Raw genomic sequence first — 16,050 nt, forward strand, 5'->3', positions numbered from 1 at the left:
AATGCACTGTTGAGGGGAGCATGGGTGAAACAGGTAAGGTCTGCTGTGGGTCACCTTCCTGGCTGGGATTAAAAACTTGTTGCAGTGGCTATGGATAGCTTCATAGTGTTGAGACTTAACCCCTTGCACTACCAGGGAGGCCCTCATTTATTATTTCTAACAAAATATTGTGTAAACTTTGGGGCTTTCAATAGGTATAAAATAATTGTCTGTAAATAATGACAATTTAATTATTCCTTTCCTATTTGTAGATATTTTTTTCTTCCTTGTATAATTGCTCTGTTTAGGACTTTAATACTATATTGAAAAATAATAATGATTGTAGGTATTATGTTTTTCCTGATCTCAGAGGATAATTGTTTGGTTTTTCACTGTGCATTTCTCATATAGTCTTTAATATTTTAAGGTGGTTTCAGTTTAAACCCAATTTTGAGTTTTTTTTTTTTTTTGGTCTTGCTTTTTCTACATCCATTGAAATGATGACATGGATACTTCCCTTTGTTTTGTTGATGTGGTATTTCACATAATTTATTTGCATATGTCAAAACACCCCTGCAATAAAATAAACCCTACTGGATCATAGGAGATCCTTTTGTATTTAGATTGGCTAGAATTTTTTTTTTTTTTTTTTTGCATCTATAGTCATCAGAGATTTTGATCTAGTGTGTGTGTGTGTTCTCCTTGTCTGGCTTTGGAACCCAATGTTTTCTCTTCCTAAGACTTTTCCTTCCCTTCTTTTCTGAAAAGGTTTGTGAAGGATAGGCATTAGGGTTCCTTGAAAGGAATTTACCAGTGATGAGCCTATTATGAATTTGTTTTTTCATGATTCAATTTCTAGAGGTTGTATGATCTAAAGAATTTATATGTATGAATGCTCTAGTAGCTCCTTATGATTGTTTGTGTTGTTTCAATATGTACTGTAACTTTTCCTTCCTCTTTTTACTTAGAGCTTTTTCCCCTAGTGAGTCAGTCTAAAAGGCTATTAGTTTTATTTATATATTCAAAATTTCACTTGATGCTTTGTCTTTTGATTTTCATTTCAGTAAAATTATTCTTGGTATAGTTTATGCTATAGGTCTAGAAGATACTGTATTCATTTTTTATTTCTTGTTTGATTTCCTCATTGTCCAAATAAATGTTAAGTATCATGTTTAGGACCCACATATTTTCATTTGTTCAGCTTTCTTCTCATGATTGGTTAGTGGTTTCATTCTCATCAGAAGAGATTCAGATAAATTCAATCTTCATAAATGTATGAAGATGTGTATTCTGCTGCTTTGGATGGGATAGTCCTTGTAGATCTATTATAACCATTTGGTCCAATGTGTCATTAAAGGTTGTTGCTATGTTGCTTTGCATATATTATTGCCTTTGTTTTGGCTGGAGGTCTGTTTCATCTGAGAGGAGTTCAGTTATTTGTGTCTTTCATTTACCACTCAGTATTTCTTTACTCTGAATCTACTTTTGTCTGTAGAGTTTATCTTCTATAATCCACATCTAATTGGGTCATATTTTTAACCCATCGAGTGACTCTACACTTTGATTTATAATTTCAGACCATGTCAGTGAGATCCTTGAGGCCTACCTCTGTCTTTTGTTCTCTGATTATTCAATACATCCATTGTGTTTATCTGCTATTGCATTTGGTTTGCTTTTCATGATGATTCATTTCCTTCATTATGCTTTGTATCTCTGATCTGGGTTTTTGTTGTAATCATAAGATTTGTATAAAATATTGCATATCTAAAACAATCTTCTGTGTTTTTCTGTAGGTTCTACCCTTTTTATACTTTTTTAAGTTAGTCCCTTTTACAGTGTCAAAGTAACACTTATGCTATAGTTACAACTTTTTCAGAGATGGTTGTGACCTTTGATCCGATCATCATCTTACTCAAGATTATGTGTCCTTCCCTTCCCCCCTACAGATTGGGAGTGAAGTGGAAAGACAAAGCACTATATGAATAAAGACCACATAATTTGGGTTATAGTCAGAAAGAGTAGAGGATTAGCAAATTCTTTTCTGAAAAACGCTAGATAATGAATGTTTCAGACCATTGCATATTTTAATAACTTTTTTTTGGTGGATGTTGAAATTAGAACTTCATGTTTCACAAGTATTATTCCTGTCATTTACAATTTTACTTCACAAAGCTGTACAAGGTAGAGTAGACCAAGTTTTTAGGCTTGTAGTTTGCTGACCACAGTAAATTATCTTCTCAATTTTAATAAGCATTAGAATGTGTATACTGAAGATCTTGGGGGTTATGCTAAAAATTGGATTTTCTGAATCTGATCCCTATTGTTTCATGTATTTCATTCATATATTATCCTTTCAATAAAATAATATAAACAGTCACTGGAAACATGAATTATATGTGGTAATCATGTAAACAACACATCATATATATGGACAGTATAAATCCAACTGGTAAATGAACTATAGTGCATTTTTGATTATGTAATTCACATTTGTTACTTGTCTTTTTCATATGAATCCTATACCAGAAGCCCATAGAGTATAAATACAATACATATATAATCCTTATTGACTACATACAACAATATTAGGTGTTTGTAACTATTTGATGAGTGAATATCACTCATGATTATGAGGTAGGAGATTCTTATAGTAAGAATCTCATTGCTAGTCAAATATGAGATAATCAAGATCTATTGACTTTAAACATACATATATATTACTATAAAATTTCCATCTGTAAGCTCAGGTCTGTTTGCATTGTGAAAAAATGTATCTAGTAATAATAGGAATCATGATATTTCACATCTTAACATCTACAAAGTGGTGAATTGTAAATAGTTGTTAGTGCAAACAATAAAATTCATCACAAAATTCTAACATGAAAAACAAAAGTACTAAAATTTACAGGTAGGTTTTGATCACCTTCTGAAAATACTTGGAAGGAATAGAGAAGGTAGACCATCAAAAGATTTTAACAATTGTCTAAAGAAGAAAATGTAGGATTGTAAGCACTGACTTCTAATTTCCTTTTGGATTCTCTTAGATTCTGAAACATCAATGTTTTAACAACACAGAGGACAACATGAAATGACACAGGTAGATGGTAACTGAGTAAAAGGTAAGACCCTGATGTTTTCATAAGATTTCTTCTAATTTACTCAACTAAGTTATTTAATACATTTCTTATGTATTCTAAATTTTATCATAAAACTTTGTTATGCAATAGCTATAAAATTAAAACCCTACATGATAAAGCACATCTTTCTTATATTAGTAAAATTTAAAAAATATTTCCACATACTTATCAAATGTAAAATGATAATGCTTCAAATTGAGGCATCTTAGAAATATCTACAGCATATGGAGAATAGGATGCTTGTGCACAAAACAATGGCAAATTATAACCTCATATGTAATTAGTTTCTACTCTACCTCAATACTGCCTGTTATTTATGATAGTTAGCTACCATTGATGAATTCAGTTAAGCGGCACAAGAAGGTTGAAGTGAAAGTTTAATCAAATACTTGACACTGGATAAGAGAGATCCGCGGTTGTAGCCCAGATAATTCTGAGATTATCTCATTGCCTGAGTGTTATTCTAACTTCTGGAGAAAACATTTTCCTATTTGACATTAACCAGCCTCAGATTTCAATTCCTAAATGCTGTATACACACATGTTTATATTTTGCAGCAATTTCAACATCATACTGGTCACCTTAATAATAACTGACAATCTATTCACATTATGTGAATCATGGTTTTATGTTTCTAAAATTTACAACTTAGATTTATGTAATATCTCAGAGAAGATATATAACCATGACATCAAATGCTAACAATTATGCTCACTGTACTTTAGAGAAGGCCAATTTTCTGGAATACTTAAGGATAATATATATAAAATGTAATTATACTTGGATATGAGTAAAATATAATCTTTTCATTAGTGTGATAAGAATTAAGGTAATTCATCCACAGAGAATTATACAACTCTGATGTAAGCAAAGAAGAATAAAAAGTTAAACACCTGGAGACAGAATTAAACACAGAGAGAGGTCTGATTTTGCAAATTACCTTGAATGGCCACATTAGTCCATGCCTCACTATAAGAGGAAACACCAGGTATGATACAAAGTTAAAATGAAACTGGGAAGGGGGTCCAGGAACACAGCTAGATGTTAGAAATTTGCCCCTAAATGGGGATGGATGAATAATTGCATTTACAGTTCACTTAATCCTGGAGCTCATGGTACTTCAGGGAGAGAAGAGGCATCCAAGTAGAAGTGACTGGTAGGGACACTGAGGACTAAGAAACAGCTTATAAGGAGGAAGAAAGACCAGATCAGGTGTGTTCAGGACGGGATAACCACAGACACCGCATCTGTGTGGAAGGTCAGTGAAACACATGTGAAGTCGTAGTCCCCAAATTATATAGTTATGTAAAAAAATGGCAAATCAACAAAATTTGGCAGGAGAGAAAGATTGTTGAACTGAGAAGTGATCAGAGTCAGGAGCCTTGGAATAGTCCTTACCCTAAAGAATTCTTAGATACAGAAGGGACTAGATTTCATCAACATGCGAATGGAAGGTTAGGGCAATCTTTTCTAACTCTTAAAAGACAAGATGATTTCAAAAAAAACTGGAGGGTTTGATCATGTCTTTTTCACACATAGTGAAATAAATTATAGCAGTCAGTATACTTTTCCTTTTCTTAACTTTCTCTTCTACCGTCTAGTTGGAATAAATTGGCTTGATCTGTATATACAAACATTGGGTTAAGTAGAAAACCTAAATAATTTAACTTAAAAATTTTAACACTTAAAGTTTTTGTGAAAGCTGAACAGCATTCTTAAACAATATTTCTAAAGCTTTAAAATGTCTCCCTACAAACTGTAATACTCATTTTTATTTTCAAAAAAATAATTTTTAATAACATCTATATTACTCTATTAACCTAAAACAAAAATTTGTTTGACAAAACATGATTCAGAAGGCAATAACAGAAGTAGCCATAGTAAACTATAGTTCTACTAATGTGAAAAATATAGCATTGACTTCAATTAAGAAGATAAAAGCCTTTTGAAAAAATAAAGTTCCGGTACTTTGTTTTAGTGCTCAATATGTAAGCTCACGTCATATTTAGCATGAATCTAAACTTTTTGCCTCCACTACAATTCTCTATAGTGAAGGACACCAGCTGGAGTATGGAAGCCTGGAGGGCACAGATGCTGTTTGGTGCTGCAAGGCCAGTGGGCTGCCTGCTTCTCAAGTGCAAGACAACATGCTCAGTCAGCAATGTAGGCATTCCACAATAATGCAGCACACCAAGGGCTGCAGAGTGGTGCTTTGTTTGTACATAAAATAAATTGGGGAGAAATTGTTCATAAACTATGTGTTCACTAAAAGTTGCAGTGGGTAAAGGAGCTGTAAGAAAAGATTGTTTGTGTGGACTCAGGATAGTGATGGGACTCCAGCCTGAATCTGAGCTGAGTTTGTGTGCTAACCTAGTTTGAGCTTAAAAGTAGGTCTCTCACTCCAAATATCTTTGGAGTAGAGTTAGACATCCAATTACTGGTTAACTCCAGGAACACACAGTGGTAAATACAACACTATGAATAAAGCCTATGATTTTATCAGTTTGAGGACCAGAGCATAGCTATCTTCTTGTTCATCAAGAATGTGGTTGTCTAGAGTTGATTTTCTGAAAAAATTGGAGCATCCCTTATAACTACAGTATTGAGCTCATGCCTCATATCACACAACCTCAGAAAATAGGGTTCATGGACATCAGTGAATTGTCAGGAGACACAAGTCATGGATCTCATTCATTACTTTGTCAGCAGCCAAAACAGGAGTCTAAGGACTTGATCATTTGTTGCTGGCTTAAACTGCACTTTATAATTAACCTGCTTGTACATAATCATCTTTGTCCAAGAAAACTTACACCATAAATATCCATCAATATTTTGGTGAAACTTAAGTAACTTAACAGATAAAATATTTTTTTCTATACAGTTGACATAATAGCTGTAAATTCTAAAGCCCTATATATGAACTGTAAAATAAACATTACAATATGCTGCTTTAACATTGCTGTAACTGATTTTATGTCAAATATTTCTAAATGCAAAAAAAATATTAAGGAATTACTTTAGTTATTTTATGCTTAAAATGTGGGATCCTCTTAAGAGGAGATCTCCTAAGATATTACTTTCCTATTTGGTTATTAACTAAAATGATGCTATTATACTGGATTTCATATGTGTGCCATACCTTGCTGTGAAAGCATAAAACTAGACTCATTGGGGAAGAGGCAGTGTGGCTATAGAGAAAAAGTGCCATATGTGAAAGCTCACTTTATGCCTGTTGAAATTTTTGTGTTTCAGGTCTCCCAGGGACATGTCCATTGTGCTATTGTGCAATTTTATCAGCATGAACTTCTGCTGAATATTTTCCCTTCTTTTCAAAACCCATATTTTGGTATTGCTAACTTCAGAACTTAATGTTGAACATCTGTGGCCATCCACCTGGGAGCCATAGAAGATGTATCCTGAAGATTATCTACATTTTCTAATCTTAGAGAATGCTACAAAATGAGAAAAAAAAGGTTATATATTTTTCCTCATCTGGAATTTTTTGAAAGGAACCACTATCTGTTTCCTTACAAAACTCACCAAAAAAGTGAACCAATATTTCTAAAGCTTTTAAATATCTCCCTACAAATAATAGAATTCTCATTCATTTTTGTTTTTAAAAAATGTTTAATACATCTGTATTTTGTATTAAGACATTGCAAAAATTTGGAGCAATATTTTCAAAAGGCTTTAGTAATTATATGAATCAAAAGATTTATAGAAAACATGCAATATGAAAATTGCCTGCTGAAGATGAAATGTACAGACCAATTTGCTGCTGAATTGTTGTATAATGTAGATTATGAATTCCTATGGATTAAAAAAAAATCAGTCTGCAGAGTCAATGCACTTGAGGTGCTCCATAGGCACATTCTTTTGACTGTCATCAAATTATGATAAACACCCACGAAGTGCTTTCTGTGTGCCAGGAACAGTTGTGATTGCTTTACACACATTAAGTGATTAAAACTTCACAACTGTAAGTGACAGGCAATTTTACCATTTTATGGATGAGTCAGACATTGAAAGATTGAGTTGCCCTAGGGCAGGCCACTGCAGGGCCCCTGAATGCACTGTGCCCTCTCTCTTGAGCATTTTCTTACATGCAACAGAATAGTTCTTACTTTTTAACTCTTTACTTTGAAGCACAGACTTAGATGATAATGCCTTTTCAGATATTTTAAATTTAAACACAGATATTTATGATAGGGCCAAGTATGCATAGTAATGGGACGAAGAAAAAAGTTAACTCCAGCCCACTGGCATGATGGCCAAATTTTTAACAAATTGAACTTCAAAGTTGCTCCAAGTCAGTAGCAAAATTGGATCTCACTTCTTTATCACAGGCCCTTTTCAGCATTTGCAAAGAGGACTGGCATCCCCATGAGGGAGGAGAGAAGTGAGTATTTTTAACTTTCGTCCTCAGAGGAGTGTGAAGTGCTGGGCAGAGCTAACAAGTCAATGTTGGCTCAACAGGAGCCTTTGTAGGTCAAGGTAAAGAGGAAAATGTATTTTTTTTTTTTGTTATGTTCCTCCTTTTCTGTCTTAAGGGACAATATACAAAGCAGATTATTACAGAGAAATTAAGCAGGCAGGGCATTTTCACGTGTTAGAAATACAGTTGAAGGGAGCAATGCCATGTGTTGGACTCTGAAATAAGAGCTACAACACTTCTGTTATCAGATATAAAACATTCCAAATACCCTATTTGCTTGACTTGCCAGAAACATGGCGTCTTGAATCTCAACTAGCATTTGTAATAAAAAAAAAAAGGGTTATGTGAGGCATAGACATGGAAAATATTGTACTATAAATGCAGTGGAAATAAAAAAAAGATGTCAAATCACTAACATGACTTAGTAATTAAACTGTGTCAAAGCCCCTGCCAAGAAGAGTTCATAATTTGGAAGCTGTAGTTACTATTGACCTGATTTTACAATTGAGATCCTGTCTGCCTTTTAATTTGGAAACAAAATTGATCACTGTGTTCTATAAACAAGGCTTGTCAAGCTATTACTCTGCAACTGCTTTGCAAACACATTTATTTAAGAGCAGCATGATTTATGATACTGTGGAACAGACAAATTATTTCATTATTTATGTTTGAACTACTTTTAAGGAAGTGCTCTAGAATTCTTAAAACATTACAGAATTTAAGTTTCTAAAAATACTTGTTTTTAAAGACGGCTATTTTTACTCCAATATATTGACTTGTGCTTGCAAGTGCTGCCTTAATGTTTGAGGTATTCATTCTTCCTATGTCTTAAGAAATCATTATAATGCTCAATTTTTTAAAAACAACATTCAATATTATATTCTCATATTAGTGGAGAAGAGTTGCAGTTTAAAAGGTTTATATAATGTGCATTTTTTGTATAAATTATTTCCATTAATCACTACCATTATGAAGGGCAACCAAAACATTAATGCAAGTGGTTAATCTACCTCTTTCAGAGTTTCTAAGACTTTTATCCACCTACTTGCAATTTCTTATAGGTTTTCTGAATATTTTAATTGTTTAAAATAGAATCAAATGACTTTAAGACATTTTTATCCCATCTGTCAGAACAAAAAACTGTTACTGCTACTTCTACATTTCAAAAATTCGTTCATTTTTGCATGAGGATAACACTGATGGTTGATTTCTAGGCAAGAATCCAAAGAATTCCTCTATTCTTGACAATTTAAAGTAGTCCTACCTTTTTCAGCATCTGTTGTTTCTTGTTCATCTGTACATGGAGTCACTTCTGGTTGCTCCATAGTTATGGCATCTTCTTGGTTTGATGAAATTTCTAAATAGAGTGAGATGGTAGGATACTCAGGGATGTTTGGGTTGAATTTATTGATAAACCTGGCTACAGGAGCCTCCCTCATAGTGCAAGGGGTTAAAAGAACAGCATTACTTTGCTATCTGTTCAGGGAGGAGAACCACATGGCAGACCTCTCCTGGCCCGCCTGTTGCTTCCCTCAGCAGTGTATTTCAGTAGATCTGCCTGTTCTGTTCCCCACTGTGTCTCTGGTGAATCCTCTCACTCACTCCTGCACCTCTGGCCTCTACCCCAATTCCTAAATACATACATAAATAACTCTTAATTAAAAAAACATTGACTACAGTATAGAGAGCTAAGGTTCTTTTTTTACCCTGAGTTTCAACAGGCACATGTGCATAATCATTGCTATTTAAAACTCACATACACGCCCTCCATATACACAAGTTATATACATAAGTCATGGTTCAGTTTTACTGCATCCTCTGATAATATATTCTGGTTTCAATACCTTCTGTTTCCATATATGAGCTCTGGGACTCTGCTTCAATCTTTATTTCATTTTTTGTTGAATCATTCTCTTGTCCTGTTAAAAAACAATGAGTGAAAAAATAAATGTGTTGTGAATGGCCAGAGCTTTATCCCTGACTTGAAAGAACAAACATTTCAGTAGAAAACAGTTTTGAACCAAGGTGGAGAATGAAGATATCATTTTGCGAAATGTATTTTCAAACTTGTCTATTTTATGAGATAACCATATTAACTTAGGAAAAAACCTGTTTGAAGTGATAGGTATAATTAACATTTACCTTAATAGTGCACTGCACATTGATGGACAACAACTGCACACTTAGAAATTTTAAATAATTTCTAGGTTGTGTGGGTTTAAGTACATTTAATTTTTCTTTAGGATATACATATATTCCATATTAAGAATTCCTGGAAAATTAAGAGGTCACTTGTGTTTTCATTCTGTTTTGACAACAGAATCATTAGACACGAGTAATATGAGCACAGGGATTGTACAGCTTCATAGCTCTATCATTCTCTGAAGACACCCACTCACATAACCAAGGTCAGGGGAGAATCCAGCCAACTCTCGAGGACTCCAAGGCCGATTACCTAGTAATGGATTTTCTTCCATACTCCCCCCACTTCTTCTCTTCCCCTCCTCTGTAGAGTTTTGAGTATTTTAGTGCTGATTAAGAGAAGACTAGTCCCCAGTTTTGATACAGTATTTTAGCAAATATATTTAACTATTGAATTAAAGACAAACATCTTTAATAGGAAAGAGCACACCATACAAAACTTTTTCCTAGAGCCCATTTACACTCGACTTAGCTTTGGAGACCATATATAGAAATGATACCAACATATTTAGTCTGCAAGATATTGAACGCTACTAAACGACAAATGTGTCAGGTACTGGGAGTAGATCTCAAATAATGTAGTTCTAGTGCTGGTTCTTAAAATGTGTACAGTTTCAAGTACACAGGTATTAAAAGTGGACAAAGCTCTTTATGGTCTGGTAAACAGAATTTCAATTTTTTGAAAATTTTACTATTTGCAGGTTTTTAGATCTCAGGAAAGACAGGCAACTAATATATTGGACAACAAAATCAAGATTGAAAAGCCTTTAAATAGACAAACTAAAGCAAGATGAAATTTAGCAAAAATATAAAACTCTAGAGTCAAGTCTATAAATTCAGTCTCAAGAAAGGAGGTGGGAGGAGATCAATTCTATTCCTGGTCTACTTAGATAAATACTGGATGGACATCAGAATGGCTGGATAGATGGAAGGATTCTATTATCAGCCACATAGAAAGTGACGGGAATATTTTCAGTTTATCTCCTAGCAAATATCTTACTTGGATAACTACTTGTAGCTATCCAAACAAACAGGAAACTTAAATGTAGAAATATAAAAGGAGAATATTAAAGGAAAATATATTTTAACTTTATAAAAGATATATACTGAAAAGCAAAAAAAAGTATCATTTTGCTTTTGTGTTTGCAATGAGTTGTAAAAAATAAGGAAATTACAGATAAATTAGATGAAGAGGAAATTGGGACAGGAGGAAAAACCTGTAAGTTAACTAATTCATGCCATCTGCAGCAACATTTGAAATAAGCCAAAAAGAAAAATTACTGGATGGTTTCACTCATAGCAGGAGTGTAAGGGATCAGGAAAAAAATTTGATAGATAGACAGTAATTGTAATAAAGTAAAAATGAATATCAACTAACAGCTGTAAACCAGTGACATTCTATGGGGGTGGGGAGGGAAACAGGATAAAAACTGGGGCAGGGAGAGCACACAGGACTATGGTGATGGCACATGGGTGAACTGGTGGTGGGAAGTCCATGGGGAGTACAACCAAGATGAAAAAAATGTACAAAATGAAGAATGATGTAAATATATATATATATATATATATATATATATATATACACACATATATATACACACACATATATACAATCACAGTCACAAATAACTGAAATTGATATTATAAAAGAGGATAAACACTATAGATACATTAATTTTGTAGAGATCAAACTTGAATTAAAATTTGCTCAGAAAGCCAAAATAGTGAGCAAAATGATTCATAGAAAGGTAGCAGACACATGAGAGAAAATAATGATCAAATTTCTTATTGAAGTACTATTAGAAGCCTAAGAAGCAGCATTTTACCTAAAATGGCAACCACTGAATAACATTATGAGGTTTTACAAGATTGTAGAAAGATATCATTTCACTTTTTATAAGTACATAAACATCACATGCATATTTTTATTAGTAGGGATGAAAACTGGAAAACCCTGACTCAAATGTTAACATTATCTCTGAGTGGTAGAGATGGTATGTGAATTATAGGATTTTTACTTTCCTAGTCTTCATCTTATATGAAATAACAATTGTATAACTATAATAATTATAGTTTAAAAACATAAAAATGCTTTCAGTGATATCATTAGTTAATTTTTTAAAAAGGTGTCAGTGTTTCTGTGTGTGTAACTGGTTAGTCAGTTACTTTGACCTAGTCAATTTGAATTCTAGAATAGAATACCCTTGAAAAATCCAACTGTTGAGTAAGATCCTGAGTGTTCATCTTTTTTATCTTCTGGCAAAATCACTATTTCCACTTCTTTCTATATCACAAACTGATTCACCATATTCTAAACACAACTGTTTCCTGCATTGTTGTATATTTAGCATATGTTCTCAGTCATTTCTCTCCACTTTCTATTTGGTGAAATACTCATCTTTCAAGGTGGAGACATGACTATATCCTTTCTGTGTAACAGGCCAAGTTACTAGGAATTATTGATCATTTTTCACATCCTTGTTTATTAATTCCTTTGCTCTTTCATCTATTTATTATTCTCCTTAACACATTGTAATGCAATTGTGTCTTTGTCTCTTACATGATTGAGTGTTATGAAGATAGAAACTGTACTTTATTCATATTTCTCTTCACAGGACGTATGTATATTTAATTGATCCGTCTGGTACTCATCAGTTCTGTAAATAGTAATCAAGGACTGTCACATGCCTTTCATTGCATCCCTTAGCAACAAGATTAGTGCCTTAGCCTACTAATGTCCCATATGCTGTTGAAAGAAGAACTGGGTATTTTACACACATGATAAATGCTTTGGGCTTCAATTTAATTATCTTTAAAAAATCAAAAGCAAAAAAGTTAGATAAGATATGTCTTCTGGTTGAAATTCTAGTCCCCATTGACATGTATTCATTGGATGGGTGACATTCAGAGAGAACCTTCACTGTTGCTGAGCAAACTCCTTCTGTCTTTGTGACTTTGGGAAACTGAGCCTCAGACCTCCTCTCAGGTCACTGCTGAAAACTTTAGCTCATTATTATGACCTAGCTTTGTCTGTGCAATGAAGGAAAAGAACAGCGCAAGAAGAGTAGAAGCATCTCTCTGTATGCCTGTGTGTCGTCAGCCCCAGTGCCCCACTTGATACATTTTCAGAGGAATCAATCAGGAATGAAGAGAACACAATTCAACAGGGTGTGGGCACCAAGGTGACAGCCGAAAGCAACTGATGGATACGAGGGATTTTCTCCCACTACTAAAGGCTGGCAATTCACTTGGAGTATGAAAGTCCACTGCAAAGCTATTTTGGAACTTTTCTCATACACGTGCCCACTCTTGATCTATTTCACCTGTTTACTTAACATTTTGGCAATTTTAAAATGAAATTAAACATAATCTTATTTCCAATTACTCTGAAATAGAACAGTAAAACATGGGGAAAGGCTCAGGGACTATTGCTGTGCAATTCAAAATTAATATCTTTTTATTCCCCAGTCAAGCTTGAATTTGTCATATGACAGAAAAATGATCTGTGAACTCCTTGCCCTGTTCCCATGCCTGCTATGTGCTAGTGATGACTCTGCCTTTCTCTTCAGTGCACTCAGACTCCACATTTCATCTTGCTTTCTTGACCGCAAAGGGCAAGTTTGATGTTTGCCTCTCCACATCTGGTCTCCTTGAATTCTATCTACCATCTTCTGCCCTCAGCCCTCCGGGTGAGAGAAGCAAAAGAACATAAAGGATCCTTCTCTCTCCCTTCCTGTGTGTGTATGTACACACATATATGTACACACATATACATGCATATATGCATATATGTGCATACATCTACACACATATTCATACTACTTGAGGGAGGAAACAAACAGATAAGTCATCCACTTTTCTTTAGAAGTATATCACATGGTTGTTTCTTGGAGACTTGGTAATTTAGTTTGGCTCAAATAAATGCTTTAATTAATTGCATACAAATTAGTCTGAGGCCCAAAGTCTGGCATTAAACATTTTTTAGGATAAACCTAAACTCACTTCATAAGTGGACAGTTTTTAACAATAGTGACAGAAATATTGTTTTATTATTTGAAGATTATTAGATGTTCAGCTCCTCTTATGACACAAATCTTCACTTCTTTATTCTTAAAGTTAATGAAAATTGTATCCTTTTGTTAAGCATGAAACTTGATGACTTCTATTCAAAGTTCTACTTTTTTGCCATGTCTAAAATTATCCCAGATTGAGATTAAATATTAATCTCAGTTTACTGTGAATTTTTATTACCTTCTTGTCAACCCAATTTTCTTCATACTTCAATAAAACTTCCTTTTCAGATATAAAATATTTCTCAAATTATTCCTGCAGTTATAAAAGAAAGTCAAGCTCATTGGATAAGTTTTGAAAAACAAGTATCGAGAATTATATTTACAATTAAGAGATTGATGTGTTAGCTTTATAAACTACCTTTGTCTTCTGTGTGTATACATATATATTAATATAAAGATTCTACATGTTTTATATCAGTGAGCATGTCTGTGTACATGCCTATATATTATACATTACAAAGTATAGAAATATATAAATTTTATACTTTTAATTTTTTGTTCAAAATGTTTTTCATGTATAAATATTGATTTAATTGATTTTTCATAATTTTATATTAATGTAATTTGTTTACAACACTGAATATGATTAAGAAATATAGGATCACACCTCTTCAATTCATATTTTATTTGTTTTTTTAAAGATTTATTTATCTATCTATGCAAGAACTGGGGAACAGGCCACAGTTGCAGGGAGTGAGACAGAGGTAGAGTAGGGAGCAAAACAGGTATTATCAACCAAAATGCACTGCCGAGGGGAGCAGTGGGCAGGACAGGAGAGGTCTGCTGCACCATGTAGGTAGCTCCCTGGTTGGGGATTGAACTAGTGCTAAGTGGCTGCAGATAGCTTCCTAGTGCTGCAATGTAACCCCTTGTGCCACCAGGGAGGCCCTCAATTTATGTTTTAATAAGCATATTCTGCTGTTAATATTGTTTGAAAAAAATTAAAAGATTAATTATAGGCAAACGTTTCAATGATTTTCCTTTTGTCATTCAACACAGTGCTGCAATGAATATTCCTGTGGATAATTATTTCCATAATCCTGGTGGGTATAGTTTAAGATAAATTTCTAATGCATAATCTTTGGATCCAAGTATGACCATTACATTGTATTAGTTTTTTTCACAATTGCTAATGAGGGAATTATACTTATTAGTCTCCTAACAATGTTGTGTGACTATGAGATTTTTTTGTGAAATATAGAATACCAGTTCTTTGTATTCTCAAGCCTATTTAAACATATCTTCCATTCAGAAGTAGAAGACACTGAAGTCATGTCTCATTTGCATTTCTTTAAATAAAGAGATAGGCCATCTCTTCATACAGAGAATGACTTTTTTGTCAGTTATAACTGAATCCTTTGCTCTTTTTCTTCTTGGATGGCTTATTTATGAGATTTTTAATAAAAATGCTTTTTGCCATTTAGTCTGTGAATACATCTTCCTGTAGTTTTAAAAACTTGATTATAAACTTTATTCATCATTTCAACATTTATATATTTAGAGTTGGTTATGCCCCTCTTATGAGATCTACTGACATGTGAACAGACACATGTTGCAGATACATAGGTATATGCATGTATGAGTATTCAGAATTCAAGAAGCAATTCTTCCTTCAAAATAAAAAGCTACTCTTGGGGACTCCCTGTTGACACAAATCAGTGCTATTAAGCTATCTGCAGCCACTGCAGCCTGAGATCTACCCCAGGCCAGGGAGCTGATCCACATAGTGCAGCAGACCTCCTGCCTTGCATGCTGCTTCCCTCAGTGGTGTATGTCAGTAGATCCCAGCTGTTTTGCTCCCCACTCTGTCTCCAGTGAATCCTCTCACTGCCCCTTCCCCATGTCTGGCCTACATCCCTGTTCTTGTATGCATAAATAAAAAGTTAAAACTACTTTTTGTTCTCTTAGTCTAGTATTTTTATAGTTTCATTTCTACTTTTTGTCTTTATTCCTACTGTACTTTAAGCTGATATAAGGAATGAGACTGGGGTTCCACTTATTTTTCCAAATGGATAAATAGTTATCCTAATGTAATTTATTGAGTCATCTATCTTTGAAACATCAACCAGAATATGTTATAATCTATAAAGAGTGGGGCTTTTATGGTTTTTTTTTTTTTTTGCCTTTCTTGAAGCCACTGTCTGCTCAATACCATGTTTATTTTAGAAACTCTGCCACTGATTTTCCTCTCTCCCTCATATTCTCCAAGTTCCTTTTTCCTTCA

At 33.7% G+C, this 16,050-nt stretch overlaps 1 protein-coding gene across 1 annotated transcript in view; it reads right to left on the bottom strand.

Annotated features, from left to right (window-relative positions):
* The window catches only part of MACROD2 (MACRO domain containing 2), a 1,662,610-nt gene that overhangs the window by 52,426 nt on the left and 1,594,134 nt on the right, over window positions 1-16,050 (bottom strand). Inside the window, 2 exon segments of the mRNA XM_012728257.1 lie at window positions 8,816-8,908; window positions 9,396-9,470. Coding sequence (XP_012583711.1) covers window positions 8,816-8,908; window positions 9,396-9,470 — 168 coding nt within the window.

This window comes from Condylura cristata, unplaced genomic scaffold (assembly GCF_000260355.1).
Source record: "Condylura cristata isolate star-nosed mole 26May11 unplaced genomic scaffold, ConCri1.0 scaffold00022, whole genome shotgun sequence".
Classification (NCBI taxonomy): Eukaryota; Metazoa; Chordata; class Mammalia; order Eulipotyphla; family Talpidae; genus Condylura; species Condylura cristata.